Source organism: Pseudophryne corroboree, chromosome 1 (genome assembly GCF_028390025.1).
Source record: "Pseudophryne corroboree isolate aPseCor3 chromosome 1, aPseCor3.hap2, whole genome shotgun sequence".
Classification (NCBI taxonomy): Eukaryota; Metazoa; Chordata; class Amphibia; order Anura; family Myobatrachidae; genus Pseudophryne; species Pseudophryne corroboree.
This window is the reverse complement of record NC_086444.1, coordinates 982,330,111-982,347,657: the sequence shown is the minus strand read 5'-3', so window position 1 is coordinate 982,347,657 and position 17,547 is coordinate 982,330,111. Positions and strand designations below refer to the sequence as shown.

At 48.0% G+C, this 17,547-nt stretch overlaps 1 protein-coding gene across 4 annotated transcripts in view; it reads right to left on the bottom strand.

Moving 5' to 3' along the window:
* Positions 1-17,547, bottom strand: part of GATB (glutamyl-tRNA amidotransferase subunit B) — a 506,181-nt gene that overhangs the window by 48,490 nt on the left and 440,144 nt on the right. For 3 of the 4 annotated variants that reach the window (XM_063920556.1, XM_063920555.1, XM_063920558.1), the window contains one exon: positions 3,112-3,245. The exons of the other annotated variant lie outside the window; for it this stretch is intronic. In XM_063920556.1, the coding sequence (XP_063776626.1) occupies positions 3,112-3,245 (134 nt within the window). The remainder of the gene's footprint in view (positions 1-3,111; positions 3,246-17,547) is intronic. 4 annotated transcript variants of the gene reach the window in all.

Here is a 17,547-nt window from a genome sequence, read left to right as displayed (position 1 = left end):
ACACACCAGAGCGCTATATAATGTAGGGATAAACACTATCACTGAGTGAATTTTCCCCAATAGCTGCTTGTATAAACAATATTGCGCCTAAATTTAGTGCCCCCCCTCTCTTTTTAACCCTTTGAGCCTGAAAACTATAGGGGAGAGCCTGGGGAGCTGTCTTCCAGCTGCACTGTGAAGAGAAAATGGTGCCAGTGTGCCGAGGGAGATAGCTCCGCCCCTTTTTCGCGGACTTTTCTCCCACTTTTTTATGGATTCTGGCAGGGGTAATTATCACATATATAGCCTCTGGGGCTATATATTGTGATGATTTTGCCAGGCAAGGTGTTTATATTGCTGCTCAGGGCGCCCCCCCCCCCCAGCGCCCTGCACCCTCAGTGACCGGAGTGTGAAGTGTGTATGAGGAGCAATGGCGCACAGCTGCAGTGCTGTGCGCTACCTTGGTGAAGACTGAAGTCTTCTGCCGCCGATTTTCCGGACCATCTTCATGCTTCTGGCTCTGTAAGGGGGCGGCGGCGCGGCTCCGGGAACGAACATCAATGGTCGGTTCCATGCGGTCGATCCCTCTGGAGCTAATGGTGTCCAGTAGCCTAAGAAGCCCAAGCTACCACCAGTTAGGTAGGTTCGCTTCTTCTCCCCTTAGTCCCTCGCTGCAGTGAGTCTGTTGCCAGCAGATCTCACTGTAAAATAAAAAACCTAAAATATACTTTCTTTCTAGGAGCTCAGGAGAGCCCCTAGTGTGCATCCAGCTCAGCCGGGCACAAGAATCTAACTGAGTTCTGGAGGAGGGTCTTAGTGGGAGGAGCCAGTGCACACCAGGTAGTCCTAAAGCTTTCTTTAGTTGTGCCCAGTCTCCTGCGGAGCTGCTAATCCCCATGGTCCTTACGGAGTCCCAGCATCCACTTAGGACGTCAGAGAAATAATGAATACTTTTGGCCACCCTTGGGTGTAACCTCGCATCATCGTAGTCGACATTGGAGTCACAATCCGTGTCGGTATCAGTGTCTGCTATTTGGGATAGGGGACGTTTTTGAGACCCAGAAGGGCCCGGTGACCCAGTCGAAAGCGGTGGATTGACTCCCAGCTTTTTCTCTGGACTCTGCTTTGTCCAATCTCTTATGCAATAAGGTCACATTTGCATTTAAAACATTCCACATGTCCATCCAATCATGAGTCGGCGTTGCCGACGGAGACACCACAATCATCTGCTCCACCTCCTCCTTAGCTGAGCCTTCTGCATCAGACATGCCGACACACTCGTACCGACACCCCCCCCACACACAGGGATATAGTTATAAGGAGACAGTTCCCAATAAGGCCCTTTGGAGAGACAGAGAGAGAGTATGCCAGCACACACCCAGCGCCAACTGACACTGGAAAATAATCTCCCAAATAGTGCTTTTATCTTAATCACTGTGTTAATACACTCCATGCGCCTTACAAGTGCCCCCCCTCCTCTTTTCAGCCCTGTGTCACCGTGTTCAGCAGGGGAGAGACTGGGGAGCCAGCTTCTCTGCAGATCTCTGTGGAGAAAATGGCGCTGGTTAGTGCTGAGGGACTAAGCTCCGCCCCCTCCAGTGGCGGGCTTTGGTCCCGCTCAAAATATCACAAAACTGGCGGGGGATTTATAGAATTACTGCCTCCGCAGTGTCTAACCTTATAATGCCAGAATTAGAGGTTTTTATTGCTGCCCAGGGCGCCCCACCCCCCTGCGCCCTGCACCCATCAGTGCCTGCTAGTGTGTGTAGTGTGTGGGAGCAATGGCCGCTTACCTCAGTGAAGATCTGAAGTCTTCTGCCGCCTTGAAGTCTTCTTTTCTTCTTATACTCACCCGGCTTCTATCTTCCGGCTCTGCGAGGAGGACGGCGGCGCGGCTCTGGGACGAACAGCGAGGGGAGACCTGCGTTCCGACTCCCTCTGGAGCTAATGGTGTCCAGTAGCCTAAGAAGCAGAGCCTATCACTTAAGTAGGTCTGCTTCTCTCTCCTCAGTCCCACGATGCAGGGAGCCTGTTGCCAGCAGTGCTCCCTGAAAATAAAAAACCTAACAAAATTCTTTATCAGAGAAACTCAGGAGAGCTCCCCTGTAATGCACCCAATCTCCTCTGGGCACAGGATCTAACTGAGGTCTGGAGGAGGGGCATAGAGAGAGGAGCCAGTGCACACCCATTCTAAAGTTCTTTATAGTGCCCATATCTCCTGCGGAGCCCGTCTATACCCCCATGGTCCTTACGGAGTCCCCAGCATCCTCTAGGACGTAAGAGACAAATATTGCATGTTCATTCACATAACGAATCCTCACACATTGGAAAGGGGGTTGGGGGTTGAATCAATTGTTTCTCACACCAGTAGCTCCCGCCTAAAGTGATCAGGAGCTATTCAATTGTTTTTGGCACCCATCACTCATCCCAGATCTCGCACCCAAAATGCAGGGAATTGCAAAAAGAGGCTTCTCCCACCCTAAGAGACAGTTAAGGTGCGTAAAAGTTGGGCACAAAGCATTTAAGGTACCCAAAAGCTGTACTTTTGCTGGATTTGTGCTCGCACCTGTCCCTTTAGATGGGAGCATAAGGCCATCCACAGAAACAGCGACAGAAAGTTTTGCCGCCATAGCTGGCATTGTTGTACAATCAGTTAGGTGCCCCTTCACGGCATGCATTTTCATATAGATTGACAAATTAAAGTAGAGTAACCCATTTTTTCAGTGAAAACACACAGAAAATTGTGTTATCACTGCTTGCTACAATGACCCCTTGGTTTTTCAAGGATAATCCTAGATTGCAGTTTAAACTCAGAAGTCCATGCTGTCCATTTATTGATAAATTGATGATTTAAAGACACCAATTGCCTGACTTAATATTGCCCTCTCTTCCATTTACCGAAGTACAGTTTAGAACTAATTAAACCAATAATGTTTTTCTTCAAAAATAAAAAATCAAACAAAAAATAACGCAAATTCTAAAATGTCTCGAGATATGAGGTTTATAGAAAGGAAACCCCTGCAATACCCTGAGAAATACTGCAGGTTTATTAGGAAAAGAAAATCACCTCTTACCCAGTAAAAGTCAAGTACACCGACATATACAGTCACTGGCTCAGTAAACAAGGCTCACCTTTCTTTGATTGTGAGATTTCGCTGCCTTAGGTAACCAAGCAAATCATTAATTACCCATCCAATTATCTTCTTGGGGTCAGCGTTAGTCATTTTGACAACTGTTTCGAAATATTCTTGTAGTCCATCCTCATTCTAGAATAAAGAAACTATAAATCAACAACATAAAAACATTTATATTTCTGATAAATTTATGACAAAGCTGGCAGCTGAGTATAGCTTGCATAAGAGATTCCCACACATACAGTACATGCCATAAAGTAGTGCAACTTTATACAAATTACAGTTCCAGAAAAAACTCAGTTGTACTGTTCCAAATGAGCGACATTACAAAATGGAAGTGGACCTCATAAACCATGTCATCTTTCTGTGTCACAACATATCACAAATCTCACTACTATGGGCAGCAATCACTCTATCTGCCAGCACACTGCACTAAAGTACAGGACTGCTGTCTGATTTCTTTATTCAAGTGCCACCATGAGACTTTGTGTATTTTTGCTGGGATTACCTCTACAGCGTGGAAGGCACCGGTATCATATTGTATCATACTTGTTATTGAGGAGTGCAGCACCACTGGATAGTTTTATATATATATATATACTGTATATATATATATATAATAGGATTTTAATACCTACCGGTAAATCCTTTTCTCCTAGTCCGTAGAGGATGCTGGGGACTCCAAAAGGACCATGGGGTATAGATGGATCCGCAGGAGCTTGGGCACACTATAAAGATTTAAACTGGGTGTGAACTGGCTCCTCCCTCTATGCCCCTCCTCCAGACCTCAGTTAGAAAACTGTGCCCAGGAGAGACGGACATTTTGAGGAAATAATTTATAATTTAACACAGTGAGTGTTATACCAGCTCACACCACGAACATACCGCAAAACATAGCATTCAACAGAATACCAGCCCACGGTATGAAAAACATACAGCCATGTGCTGAGAGAATATGTAACACAACCTGTGTGTCAACACAACCAATAATAATACGCCACACTCCCTGGCATGCACAACGCCAGCAACAGCCGACAAAAAAGAAACACCACAAGAGTGTAACCATAACCAAGTACTGCAGAGATAGTACGCACTGGCACGGGCGCCCAGCATCCTCTACGGACTAGGAGAAAAGGATTTACCGGTAGGTATTAAAATCCTATTTTCTCTTACGTCCTAGAGGATGCTGGGGACTCCAAAAGGACCATGGAGTCTATACCAAAGCTCCAGACCGGGCGGGAGAGTGCGGACGACTCTGCAGCACCGATTGAGCAAACACGAGGTCCTCCTCAGCTAGGGTATCAAACTTGTAGAACTTAGCAAAGTGTTTGAACCCGACCACGTAGCTGCTCGGCAAAGTTGAAGTGCCGAGACCCCTCGGGCAGCCGCCCAAGATGAGCCCACCTTCCTAGTAGAATGGGTCTCCACCGACTTCTGTAACGGCAATCCAGCCGTAGAACGAACACGCCGAATTGTATCACAGATCCAACGTGTAACAGACTGCATAGACGCAGGCGTCCTGAGCCAAAATGGCGACTTAAATATTCAAAACCCTGACTACATCGAGATACTTTGAATCAGCTAATGCCTAAGTAGCCACCGGCATCAAAACAGGCTGATTTCTGCGAAACCCAGTAACCACTCTTGGCAGAACTATTAACCAAGTTCTCAATTCCTCTCTATCCACATGGAAGAGTAAACAGGGCTCTTGTGAGACAAAGCCGCTACCTCCGACATCCGCCTTGCGGACGCCAAAGCCAATAGCATGACCACTTTCCAGGAGAGAAATTTTAACCCAACCTATCACAAAGGTTCCAAACAGTGTGACACATGAAAACGCAACACCACGTCCAGGTCCCACGGTGCCAACGGGGGCACAAATGGAGGTTGGATGTGCAGTACTCCTTTCACGAAAGGTCCGAACTTCCGGAAAGGTTGTCAATTCCTTCTTGAAAGAAAATTTATAAGGCCAAAACTTTGCATTTAAAAGGAGCCTAACTTTAAGCCTGCACCCACACCTGCTTGCCAAAAAATAATGGAGAAGAACGACCCAGGTGAAAGTCTTCGGTAGTAGCCATCTTGGATTCACACCAAGACACCTATTTTCTCCGAACACGGTGGTAAGACCTTGCCGTTACTTCTTTTCTAGCCTGAAGAAGTGTGGTAAAGACTTCACCTGGGAATACACTTTCTGGCCAGGATATTGCGTTCAACCGCCACGCTGTCACACGCATCCGCGGTAAGTCTTGATACACGCCCGGATCATTCTGTAACCGTTCCTCACGTAGAGGAAAGGTCATGGATCTTCTATGAGTAAACCTTGAAGAACTGGAAACCAAGCCCTCCTTGGTTAGACCGTAACAATGAAGATCGTCTGAACCTTTGTTCTTCTTACGATTATCACCGTCCGAAAAGTGAAAACAGGGGGGAGACATAGTCCGACCGAAACACCCAAGGTGTCCCGAGGACGTCCACTGCTAGCTTGAGTGTCCCCTGACCCGGAACAATATCCCTGAGATCTCTCGTAGGGGCGAGACGCCAACATGTTCACTTGAGGCACTCCTCAAAGACCTGTCACTTTGTGAAAACTTCTCGATGACGATTATATTTCTCCCGGATGGAGATCGCGTCTGCAGAGGAATCTATTTCATTGTCGTTCCCCTCCGGAACGAAGACCACTAATATAGCGTTTACCAGTCTTTCCACCCAGTGGAAAACTTTTTTGGCTTCTGCCATCGCCGCCTTTCTCCTCGTTCCGCCCTAGCGGCTTACATACACCACTGCTGTCAAGCCGTCCGACAGAATTAACACGGGCAGATCACGAAGCATATGCTCATTGAAAATATCTCTTAACTCAAGAAGACTTATTGCAGACAAGCTTCCCAGCTTGACCTTTTACTCTGGAAATACTTCCTTGCAAGGACTGCTCCCCAGTCTCGGAGATCTGCATGCATGGACACCAGGATCTCATCCTGGATTCCGAACCTTCGTCCCTTTAGGAGGTGAGAACAGAGCAAACACCACAGGAGCGATATCCTGGCTATTAGGATTATATTCCGGCGCATGTGTAGGGGAGACCCGGGCCACCTTCCCAAATGGCCCCGTGAAAACCACTCTGGCATTTGACCAGCTCACCGAAAAAGACCTCTCTACAAATCTGATCCGACTCCGGATCCTCAGACTTCCGTCCACAGGAACATACAGAACCTCAACCTTTCCGTATCTACACTGATACCCACCTCCGACGTCTGTGCCGTTGGGAATAACAGGCTTCCCCTGTGTCGAAGAACAGTCAGAGAGAAAACGACAATTTGCATCACTTGTGGCTTGACCTCGCCTTAATCAGAAGAGTGCCCCCCTGGAGTATAACTATGGCTCTTACTATGGAAAAAATACCACTCTACTGCCATCACTCCGGTGAAATGGCCAAAACATTCCTGGGTACCCATCCAGGAAACCTGAATGCAGAGAAAAACGCCTTGAACCCCCTACTATCATGACGTGGTAGAGCTCCCTCGTCTGAGAGATTCCATCCTGTAGTCCAACATCGTAAGGAGAAATCTTTGTCTTTCCTTTTTTTTTAAATTATTTTAGGGACAGCAGGACAATGCCCTGAACCTTACGCACCTTTGGTATGGCGTCGTGTACCACCTCCCCTTCCATAGGGGAACAGCAAGATCTAATAGAAAAATCAGTGAGGGGAACCATCTGTCACACCAGAAAGTCCCCCTAGGATTCTATAATTAACTCACAGTTCCTAGTCTATTCCCGGACTGACTGACACGTAGTAGACGAGGTCTCACCAAGGTGGCCTCCAGCCAGGTAGACCCCGCGACATGTAATGTATGTGGTAGAAACAGACAACGACATTCCGTTCTGCGAACCGAACAAGGTTGCAGAAACCTTACCTTTTTCACCTTCCACTGTCAGCACAGAAAAGGAAAAAGAACGGAAACGAACTGGTTAAAACGACTACATCCCACCAAAGAATGCGTCACCAACCCTTGTGAAGGAAACCAACTCACGAAGTTAAAATCACCAGCAGTATGCCCCGGGATTGACGGAGCCGAAGTATCCCCCAACAGTGATACACCGTCCCAGGGAAAAACTCCAGTATCTCCCGGAGACAGCCTCAGCATTTCCCCGGCCACCCACCTGTATACCCACAGCAGCCGCCGTAATGGTATAAGAAGAACCAACAGGAGAAACCAACCTTACACACTTTAGGTAAATTCTATCGGACGCCTTTCCGAATATAAACACTCCCGCATGTGCATGTAATGTAAACAGGGTCAAAGTATAGAAATAAAATATCACTTAGCTTCCTGTATACGATCCTTTCTGACAGGGCCCCGTGTCGACCAGGAGTTGACTTCCACAATATTGTCACCGCGTCGGGGAGAGAATAAACCTTCGTACTCCTTGAGAGGACTGAAGACCAACTCGTCACTGCCGACGTAGAGCTTAATCAACAGAGCGACTAGTACATGAAAAAGAATACTATTACTTCAGCATTCATGAACATACATAATATAATACCCAATCTCTCTCTCTCTCTCTCTATATATATATATATATATATATATATATATATATCATATATACATAAGTGAATTGTCCCTGACCCAACAGGTCCCTAGTGACAGTAATTTGTTCTGAATGTATAATCATGTACTAATACGCCCCACTTGTGGATCTACCAGGAACGTTATGGTCGACAGAAAATCTAGTATTCGTCGACAGCAGGAAGTAGTAACCTAGGCAAAAAAAAACATTATTGCGCCCCTGAGGAGTCCGAGGGGAGTATATATATATATATAAATAAATAAGATTTTACTTACCGATAAATCTATTTCTCGGAGTCCGTAGTGGATGCTGGGGTTCCTGAAAGGACCATGGGGAATAGCGGCTCCGCAGGAGACAGGGCACAAAAAGTAAAGCTTTTCCAGATCAGGTGGTGTGCACTGGCTCCTCCCCCTATGACCCTCCTCCAGACTCCAGTTAGGTACTGTGCCCGGACGAGCGTACACAATAAGGGAGGATTTTGAATCCCGGGTAAGACTCATACCAGCCACACCAATCACACCGTACAACTTGTGATCTAAACCCAGTTAACAGTATGATAACAGCGGAGCCTCTGAAAGATGGCTTCCTTCAACAATAACCCGAATTAGTTAACAATAACTATGTACAATTATTGCAGATAATCCGCACTTGGGATGGGCGCCCAGCATCCACTACGGACTCCGAGAAATAGATTTATCGGTAAGTAAAATCTTATTTTCTCTATCGTCCTAGTGGATGCTGGGGTTCCTGAAAGGACCATGGGGATTATACCAAAGCTCCCAAACGGGCGGGAGAGTGCGGATGACTCTGCAGCACCGAATGAGAGAACTCCAGGTCCTACTTAGCCAGAGTATCAAATTTGTAAAATTTTACAAACGTGTTCTCCCCTGACCACGTAGCTGCTCGGCAGAGTTGTAATGCCGAGACCCCTCGGGCAGCCGCCCAAGATGAGCCCACCTTCCTTGTGGAGTGGGCCTTTACAGATTTAGGCTGTGGCAGGCCTGCCACAGAATGTGCAAGTTGGATTGTGCTACAGATCCAACGAGCAATCGTCTGCTTAGACGCAGGAGCACCCATCTTGTTGGGTGCATACAATATAAACAACGAGTCAGATTTTCTGACTCCAGCTGTCCTTGCAATATATATTTTTAATGCTCTGACAACGTCCAGTAACTTGGAGTCCTCCAAGTCACTTGTAGCCGCAGGCACTACAATAGGCTGGTTCAGATGAAATGCTGACACCACCTTAGGGAGAAAATGCGGACGAGTCCGCAGTTCTGCCCTGTCCGAATGGAAAATCAGATATGGGCTTTTGTAAGATAAAGCTGCCAGTTCTGACACTCTCCTGGCCGAAGCCAGGGCTAGAAGCATGGTCACTTTCCATGTGAGATATTTCAAATCCACCTTTTTTAGTGGTTCAAACCAATGAGATTTTAGAAATTCCAAAACCACATTGAGATCCCACGGTGCCACTGGAGGCACCACAGGCGGCTGTATATGCAGCACTCCCTTAACAAAGGTCTGGACTTCAGGGACTGAAGCCAATTCTTTTTGAAAGAAAATCGACATGGCCGAAATTTGAACCTTAATAGATCCCAATTTGAGACCCATAGACAATCCTGATTGCAGGAAATGTAGGAATCGACCCAGTTGAAATTCCTCCGTCGGAGCACTCCGATCTTCGCACCACGCAACATATTTTCGCCAAATTCGGTGATAATGTTGCACGGTTACTTCCTTCCTCGCTTTAATCAAAGTAGGAATGACTTCTTCCGGCATGCCTTTTTCCTTTAGGATCCGGCGTTCAACCGCAATGCCGTCAAACGCAGCCGCGGTAAGTCTTGAAACAGACAGGGACCCTGCTGAAGCAAGTCCCTCCTTAGAGGTAGAGGCCACGGATCTTCCGTGATCATCTCTTGAAGTTCCGGGTACCAAGTCCTTCTTGGCCAATCCGGAACCACTAGTATCGTTCTCACGCCTCTTTGCCGTATAATTCTCAATACTTTTGGTATGAGAGGCAGAGGAGGAAACACATACACCGACTGGTACACCCAAGGCGTTACCAGCGCGTCCACAGCTATTGCCTGCGGATCTCTTGACCTGGCGCAATACCTGTCCAGTTTTTTGTTGAGGCGAGACGCCATCATGTCCACCATCGGTCTTTCCCAACGGGTTACCAGCATGTGGAAGACTTCTGGATGAAGTCCCCACTCTCCCGGGTGAAGATCGTGTCTGCTGAGGAAGTCTGCTTCCCAGTTGTCCACTCCCGGGATGAACACTGCTGACAGTGCTATCACATGATTCTCTGCCCAGCGAAGAATCCTTGCAGCTTCTGCCATTGCACTCCTGCTTCTTGTGCCGCCCTGTCTGTTCACATGGGCGACTGCCGTGATGTTGTCCGACTGGATCAACACCGGTTTTCCTTGAAGCAGAGGTTCTGCCTGGCTTAGAGCATTGTATATTGCTCTTAGTTCCAATATGTTTATGTGAAGAGACGTTTCCAGGCTCGTCCATACTCCCTGGAAGTTTCTTCCTTGTGTGACTGCTCCCCAGCCTCTCAGGCTGGCGTCCGTGGTCACCAGGATCCAATCCTGTATGCCGAATCTGCGGCCCTCCAATAGATGAGGACTCTGCAACCACCACAGAAGAGACACCCTTGTCCTTGGAGACAGGGTTATCCGTAGGTGCATCTGAAGATGCGACCCTGACCATTTGTCCAACAGATCCCTTTGGAAAATTCTTGCGTGGAATCTGCCGAATGGAATTGCTTCGTAAGAAGCCACCATTTTTCCCAGGACTCTTGTGCATTGATGTACAGACACCTTTCCTGGTTTTAGGAGGTTCCTGACAAGCTCGGATAACTCCTTGGCTTTTTCCTCCGGGAGAAAAACCTTTTTCTGAACCGTGTCCAGAATCATCCCTAGGAACAGCAGACGAGTTGTCGGCATTAACTGGGATTTTGGAATATTCAGAATCCACCCGTGCTGTTTTAGCACTTCTTGAGACAGTGCTAATCCCATCTCTAGCTGTTCTCTGGACCTTGCCCTTATTAGGAGATCGTCCAAGTATGGGATAATTAATACGCCTTTTCTTCGAAGAAGAATCATCATCTCGGCCATTACCTTTGTAAAGACCCGAGGTGCCGTGGACAATCCGAACGGCAGCGTCTGAAACTGATAGTGACAGTTTTGTACAACGAACCTGAGGTACCCCTGGTGTGAGGGGTAAATTGGAACGTGGAGATACGCATCCTTGATGTCCAAGGATACCATAAAGTCCCCCTCTTCCAGGTTCGCTATCACTGCTCTGAGTGACTCCATCTTGAACTTGAACTTCTTTATGTACAGGTTCAAGGACTTCAGATTTAGAATAGGCCTTACCGAGCCATCCGGCTTCGGTACCACAAAAAGAGTGGAATAATACCCCTTCCCTTGTTGTAGAAGAGGTACCTTGACTATCACCTGCTGAGAGTACAGCTTGTGAATGGCTTCCAAAACCGTCTCCCTTTCGGAGGGGGACGTTGGTAAAGCAGACTTCAGGAAACGGCGAGGTGGATCTGTCTCTAATTCCAACCTGTACCCCTGAGATATTATCTGCAGGATCCAGGGATCTACTTGCGAGTGAGCCCACTGCGCGCTGTAATTTTTGAGACGACCCCCCACCGTCCCCGAGTCCGCTTGAGAAGCCCCAGCGTCATGCTGAGGCTTTTGTAGAAGCCGGGGAGGGCTTCTGTTCCTGGGAAGGAGCTGCCTGTTGCTGTCTCTTCCCTCGACCTCTGCCTCGTGGCAGATATGAATAGCCCTTTGCTCTCTTATTTTTAAAGGAACGAAAGGGCTGCGGTTGAAAGGTCGGTGCCTTTTTCTGTTGGGGAGTGACTTGAGGTAGAAAGGTGGATTTCCCGGCTGTAGCCGTGGCCACCAAATCTGATAGACCGACTCCAAATAACTCCTCCCCTTTATACTGCAAAACTTCCATATGCCGTTTTGAGTCCGCATCGCCTGTCCACTGTCGCGTCCATAAAGTTCTTCTGGCCGAAATGGACATAGCACTTACCCGTGATGCCAGTGTGCAGATATCCCTCTGTGCATCACGCATATAAAGAAATGCATCCTTTATTTGTTCTAACGACAGTAAAATATTGTCCCTGTCCAGGGTATCAATATTTTCAATCAGGGACTCTGACCAAACTACCCCAGCACTGCACATCCAGGCAGTCGCTATAGCTGGTCGTAGTATAACACCTGCATGTGTGTATATACTTTTTTGGATATTTTCCATCCTCCTATCTGATGGATCTTTAAGTGCGGCCGTCTCAGGAGAGGGTAACGCCACTTGTTTAGATAAGCGTGTTAGCGCCTTGTCCACCCTAGGAGGTGTTTCCCAGCGCTCCCTAACCTCTGGCGGGAAAGGGTATAATGCCAATAATTTCTTTGAAATTATCAGCTTTTTATCAGGGGCAACCCACGCTTCATTACACACGTCATTTAATTCTTCTGATTCAGGAAAAACTATAGGTAGTTTTTTCACACCCCACATAATACCCTGTTTAGTGGTACCTGTAGTATCAGCTAAATGTAACGCCTCCTTCATTGCCAAAATCATATAACGTGTGGCCCTACTGGAAAATACGGTTGATTCGTCACCGTCACCACTGGAGTCATCGCCTGTGTCTGGGTCTGTGTCGACCGACTGAGGCAAAGGGCGTTTCACAGCCCCTGACGGTGTTTGAGTCGCCTGGACAGGCACTAATTGATTGTCCGGCCGTCTCATGTCGTCAAACGACTGCTTTAGCGTGTTGACACTATCCCGTAGTTCCATAAATAAAGGCATCCATTCTGGTGTCGACTCCCTAGGGGGTGACATCCTCATATTTGGCAATTGCTCCGCCTCCACGCCAATATCGTCCTCATACATGTCGACACACACGTACCGACACACAGCAGACACACAGGGAATGCTCCTAACGAAGACAGGACCCACTAGCCCTTTGGGGAGACAGAGGGAGAGTTTGCCAGCACACACCAAAAGCGCTATATATATATATCAGGGATAGCCTTATAATAAGTGCTCCCTTATAGCTGCTTTGTTATATCAAAATATCGCCATAAATTTGCCCCCCCTCTCTGTTTTACCCTGTTTCTGTAGTGCAGTGCAGGGGAGAGACTTGGGAGCCGTCCTGACCAGCGGAGCTGTGAGAGGAAATGGCGCCGTGTGCTGAGGAGATAGGCCCCGCCCCTTTTCTGGCGGGCTCGTCTCCCGCTATTTAGAGAAATCAGGCAGGGGTTAAATATCTCCATATAGCCTCTGGGGGCTATATGTGAGGTATTTTTAGCCTTTATATAGGTTACATTTGCCTCCCAGGGCGCCCCCCTCCCAGCGCCCTGCACCCTCAGTGACTGCCGTGTGAAGTGTGCTGAGAGGAAAATGGCGCACAGCTGCAGTGCTGTGCGCTACCTTTAGAAGACTGCAGGAGTCTTCAGCCGCCGATTCTGGACCTCTTCTGACTTCAGCATCTGCAAGGGGGCCGGCGGCGCGGCTCCGGTGACCATCCAGGCTGTACCTGTGATCGTCCCTCTGGAGCTTGATGTCCAGTAGCCAAGAAGCCAATCCATCCTGCACGCAGGTGAGTTGACTCCTTCTCCCCTCAGTCCCTCGCTGCAGTGATCCTGTTGCCAGCAGGAATCACTGTAAAATAAAAAACCTAGCTAAACTTTTTCTAAGCAGCTCTTTAGGAGAGCCACCTAGATTGCACCCTTCTCGGCCGGGCACAAAAATCTAACTGGAGTCTGGAGGAGGGTCATAGGGGGAGGAGCCAGTGCACACCACCTGATCTGGAAAAGCTTTACTTTTTGTGCCCTGTCTCCTGCGGAGCCGCTATTCCCCATGGTCCTTTCAGGAACCCCAGCATCCACTAGGACGATAGAGAAATATCAATAACACTCCCCCACATATACTACCATGTCCGTGATCGAGGTACAGGCCCATGGAACCAAACCATACATATACATATAATATACATATATACAGGCCTCAGGCAGTTACAGCATGTTAATTTACACCCAGTAATAACAGTTGGTGCCGACAGGGTCACCCACATACTACTGTTTCTCTCATACAGCATACAACTACCGACCCGTTGACTATATCAAGTACCAACAGGCATCGGCGATGTCGACAGTGACCCCAGAACGGATTGTGACAGAGCCCTCACGCATGTAGACACATGTGTACTACAGTGGGTATACTGACAGGGAACTCACACAGAAATATGCACAACAATGCTTATATGGCCATCTCCAAACAAATAGTGTTATAGATATCCTTAAATATACCACTAAAAACTCTGTGCCGCCCCTCGTTTGGACTGTATCACCATTTTGGCGGGGACAGACAGAAAAATGGCGCTGAACACTGCTGTGAGGGGTAAGCCCCGCCTCTTTTCGGCGCGCTTCAGCCCCATAATAAAAAAGTATAATATGCAGGCAGAGGACTGTATATAGTGTCTAGGCACTATATACATTCACCAAACACATCTAAATTGCTGTCCAGGGTGCCCCCCCCCCCCCCAGCGGGATCCGGATTGAAAGTCGACAGTAACTAGGTCGACAATGTCTAGGTCGACCACTATTGGTCGACAGTAACTAGGTCGACAGGGTGTCTAGGTCAACAGGGTCTTTAGGTCGACATGTTCTAGGTCGACAGGTCAAAAGGTCGACATGAGTTTTTCACAATTTTTTTCTTTTTTTGAACCTTTTCATACTTAACGATCCACGTGGACTACGATTGGAATGGTAATCTGTGCCGAGCGAAGGAAAGGCACCATGCCCGAAGCATGGCGAGCGAAGCGAGCCATGCGAGGGGACGCGGTGCACTAATTGGGGTTCCCGGTCACTCTACAAAGAAAACGACACCAAAATAACATGAAAAACTCATGTCGACCTTTTGACCTGTCGACCTAGAACATGTCGACCTAGACACCCTGTCGACCAATAGTGGTCGACCTAGACATTGTCGACCTAGTTACTGTCGACTTTCAATACCACACCCCCCCAGCGCCCTGCACCCAACCAGCCGCTGGTGTGTACGGGAACAATGGCGCGCAGCGCTACCGCTGCTAATTGGCGGGGGTATCGTACAGGGTATGCGGGCCCCGAGTATGCCTGCCCTTGTAAAAAACAAAGATCCTCAGTAACTGCTGCCCAGGGCGCTCCCCCCCAGCGCCCTGTACCCTGTGAGTGCCGTTGGTGTGTGGGAGCAAGGAGTGCAGCGCTACCGCTGCGTGTTACCTCCGTTACTGAAGTCTTCTGCTGTCCTGAAGTCTTCTGTTCTTCCAATACTCACCCGGCTTCTTTCTTCTGGTGTCCAGTAGCCTAAGAAACAGAGCCTTTAACTCAGAAGAAGTAGGTCTGCTTCTCTCCCCTCCCAAGATGCAGGGAGCCTGTAGCCAACAGGTTTCCCTGAAAATAAAAAACCTAACAAAAGTATTTCTAGAGAAACTCTGTAGAGCTCCCCTAGTGTGCATCCATGCACTCCTGGGCACAAAGTCTAACTGAGGTCTGGAGGAGGGGCATAGAGGGAGGAGCCAGTTCACACCCAGTTTAAGTCTTTATAGTGTGCCCAAGCTCCTGCGGATTCGTCTATACCCCATGGTCCTTTTGGAGTCCCCAGCATCCTCTAGGACGTAAGATATATATATATATATATATATATATATATATATATATATATATATACACACATGCAACCGGAATTTGCTGCCCTATATAAGAAACGGGTAATAAATATATATATATATATATATATATATACACAAATATATAAATATGTATATCTCCCCTTCCACCCCCACACACACCACAGTCTGTGCCTCCCTCTCTCCTTCCCCCCACGCACCCCACAATCTGTCTCTCCCAAATGATTCCATGCTGCATTCCTAGCACCCCCACCCCATCCCAAAGCCCTGTATCCCCTCACCAATCTACTCTTACCCTGGGGAGAGAATAACCTGCGCTGCACTTTCCACTATCCAGACCCAAACACCACACAGCAGGTACCATGCGGCCCTCACACCCCACCAGAAGAGACAAGGGTAGAGCACATGAATCCTGGCCAGGGGAGCTGTTGCCATGTCCCGTAACTGCCTGCAACAGAGCTGGACCCGGAAGAGCAGGCGCACACTTGTGCCGCACAGTTAGTGTGTGTGAGAGGCTCCTGTCACTCTGAGGGTGCGCCCACACAGCCTACAGCTCGCTGCTCTATTTGGACAAGATGGCTCACATCCCTGCTGGGCAATAAGTGTTGTATCCTTGGGGCCCTTCTAATCCTTGGGCCCGGTACAGGTGTCCCCTTTGACCGCCCCCTGTTGCCGACCCCGATAACTGGAGCAGGATCAAATAATCAGCCGTCTGCTTCTCCCCATAAACCCTTCTATCTCCTGTGGGCTACATAAAGGACAGAGGCCGCCTTTCAGTTATCTATTCTGCATGTGACCATGAGTAGTGCCGTTCCCTATTGTGTAATTTCTGATGCTTGGACACCTCGGAGGGCACCAGGGCAAGTACAGTAATTGGAAGAGTGGAGTGCTGGACTTGTTCTCATTCTCCCCATAGAGGGCGAGTGGTATGACCCTATGGGGTTACTCGAACTCCGATGGTGAGACTGTTTGCACAGCGCAGTGGGTTACAGCCGCAGCTGGTGGGTGTCGCCTGCCTCTTTAGTGATCCAGTCATAATCAGGTCTTATGTACTTATCCGAATTAGGACAATATAATAAATATATCATAATGTATGATTGCTACAATACAAATAATACTCTGCCTCCCTTTAAAACCTATAAAGGACTTCAGATGGGATGTACTAAAGCGCTTCCCATATGTACCAAGCTCTGGAAACAGATACTTTCCAGAGCTTGGACCCAGTAGGCAATGCTATCTGTAGGTAGCCTTGCCTAATAGAAGTCTATGGGCTTCTTAGTGATTACTGAGAGGGCTCTAAATGGATCCCTACCAGTGTCCCCTGCGGAGCGAGCATCATTTTGTGTGTGAGGAGAAGGACTCCTGGGTCCTAAACTCGGAAGTACAATCATTGCACTTACTGAATGTACAGAATGATCTTGTGCAGAATCACCCTATTTCTATACTGGATCCATTATATTTGCAGATACCCCCCAAAAAACACACAGTAATAAATATACCCCTCACAACCCTCTGACTCAGGCTGCAGGATGGTTTCACCCCCCCCCTCTCTGTGAGAATAGATTAAGGAGCATTCTACAAAACCCCTTTAATCCCATTTCTAGCTGTAGCCTTTGCTGATGCTGCCAATTATAACTATCTGTGCCCGCATATCTGGGGATGATTTATGAAACAGCAGTGCTTAAGGTGATTTCTTATTCTGAATGCCTTCTTTTATTTTTTAAGTCTTTTGTCAACGCAGTTCACCCTAAAAGAGATTTAAGGAATAATTTACTGCTTTGCCCAAAAAGTAAACCCGGTGTGTACATACATCTCTGATGTTTTTAGATATACGCATGTGCAGATCAGGAAGTGTGATGCTGCGGCGACAGGCAGCATTGCAGAAAATGGGGCATGTTGCACAGCGCATGTGCACAGCGTCCAATCACCGCTGCTCTACAGCAGAGCAGCGATTGATAGGAGCCTCCCAACTGCCCTACCGACCCCCCCCCACCACCACACCGTGGAACACTGCGGCCCGCGGGTGGAACAGTCCCAAAAAACAGGGCTGACCCACAAAAAAATAAGATTTTACTCACCGGTAAATCTATTTCTCGTAGTCCGTAGTGGATGCTGGGACTCCGTAAGGACCAAGGGGAATAGCGGCTCCGCAGGAGACTGGGCACAACTAAAGAA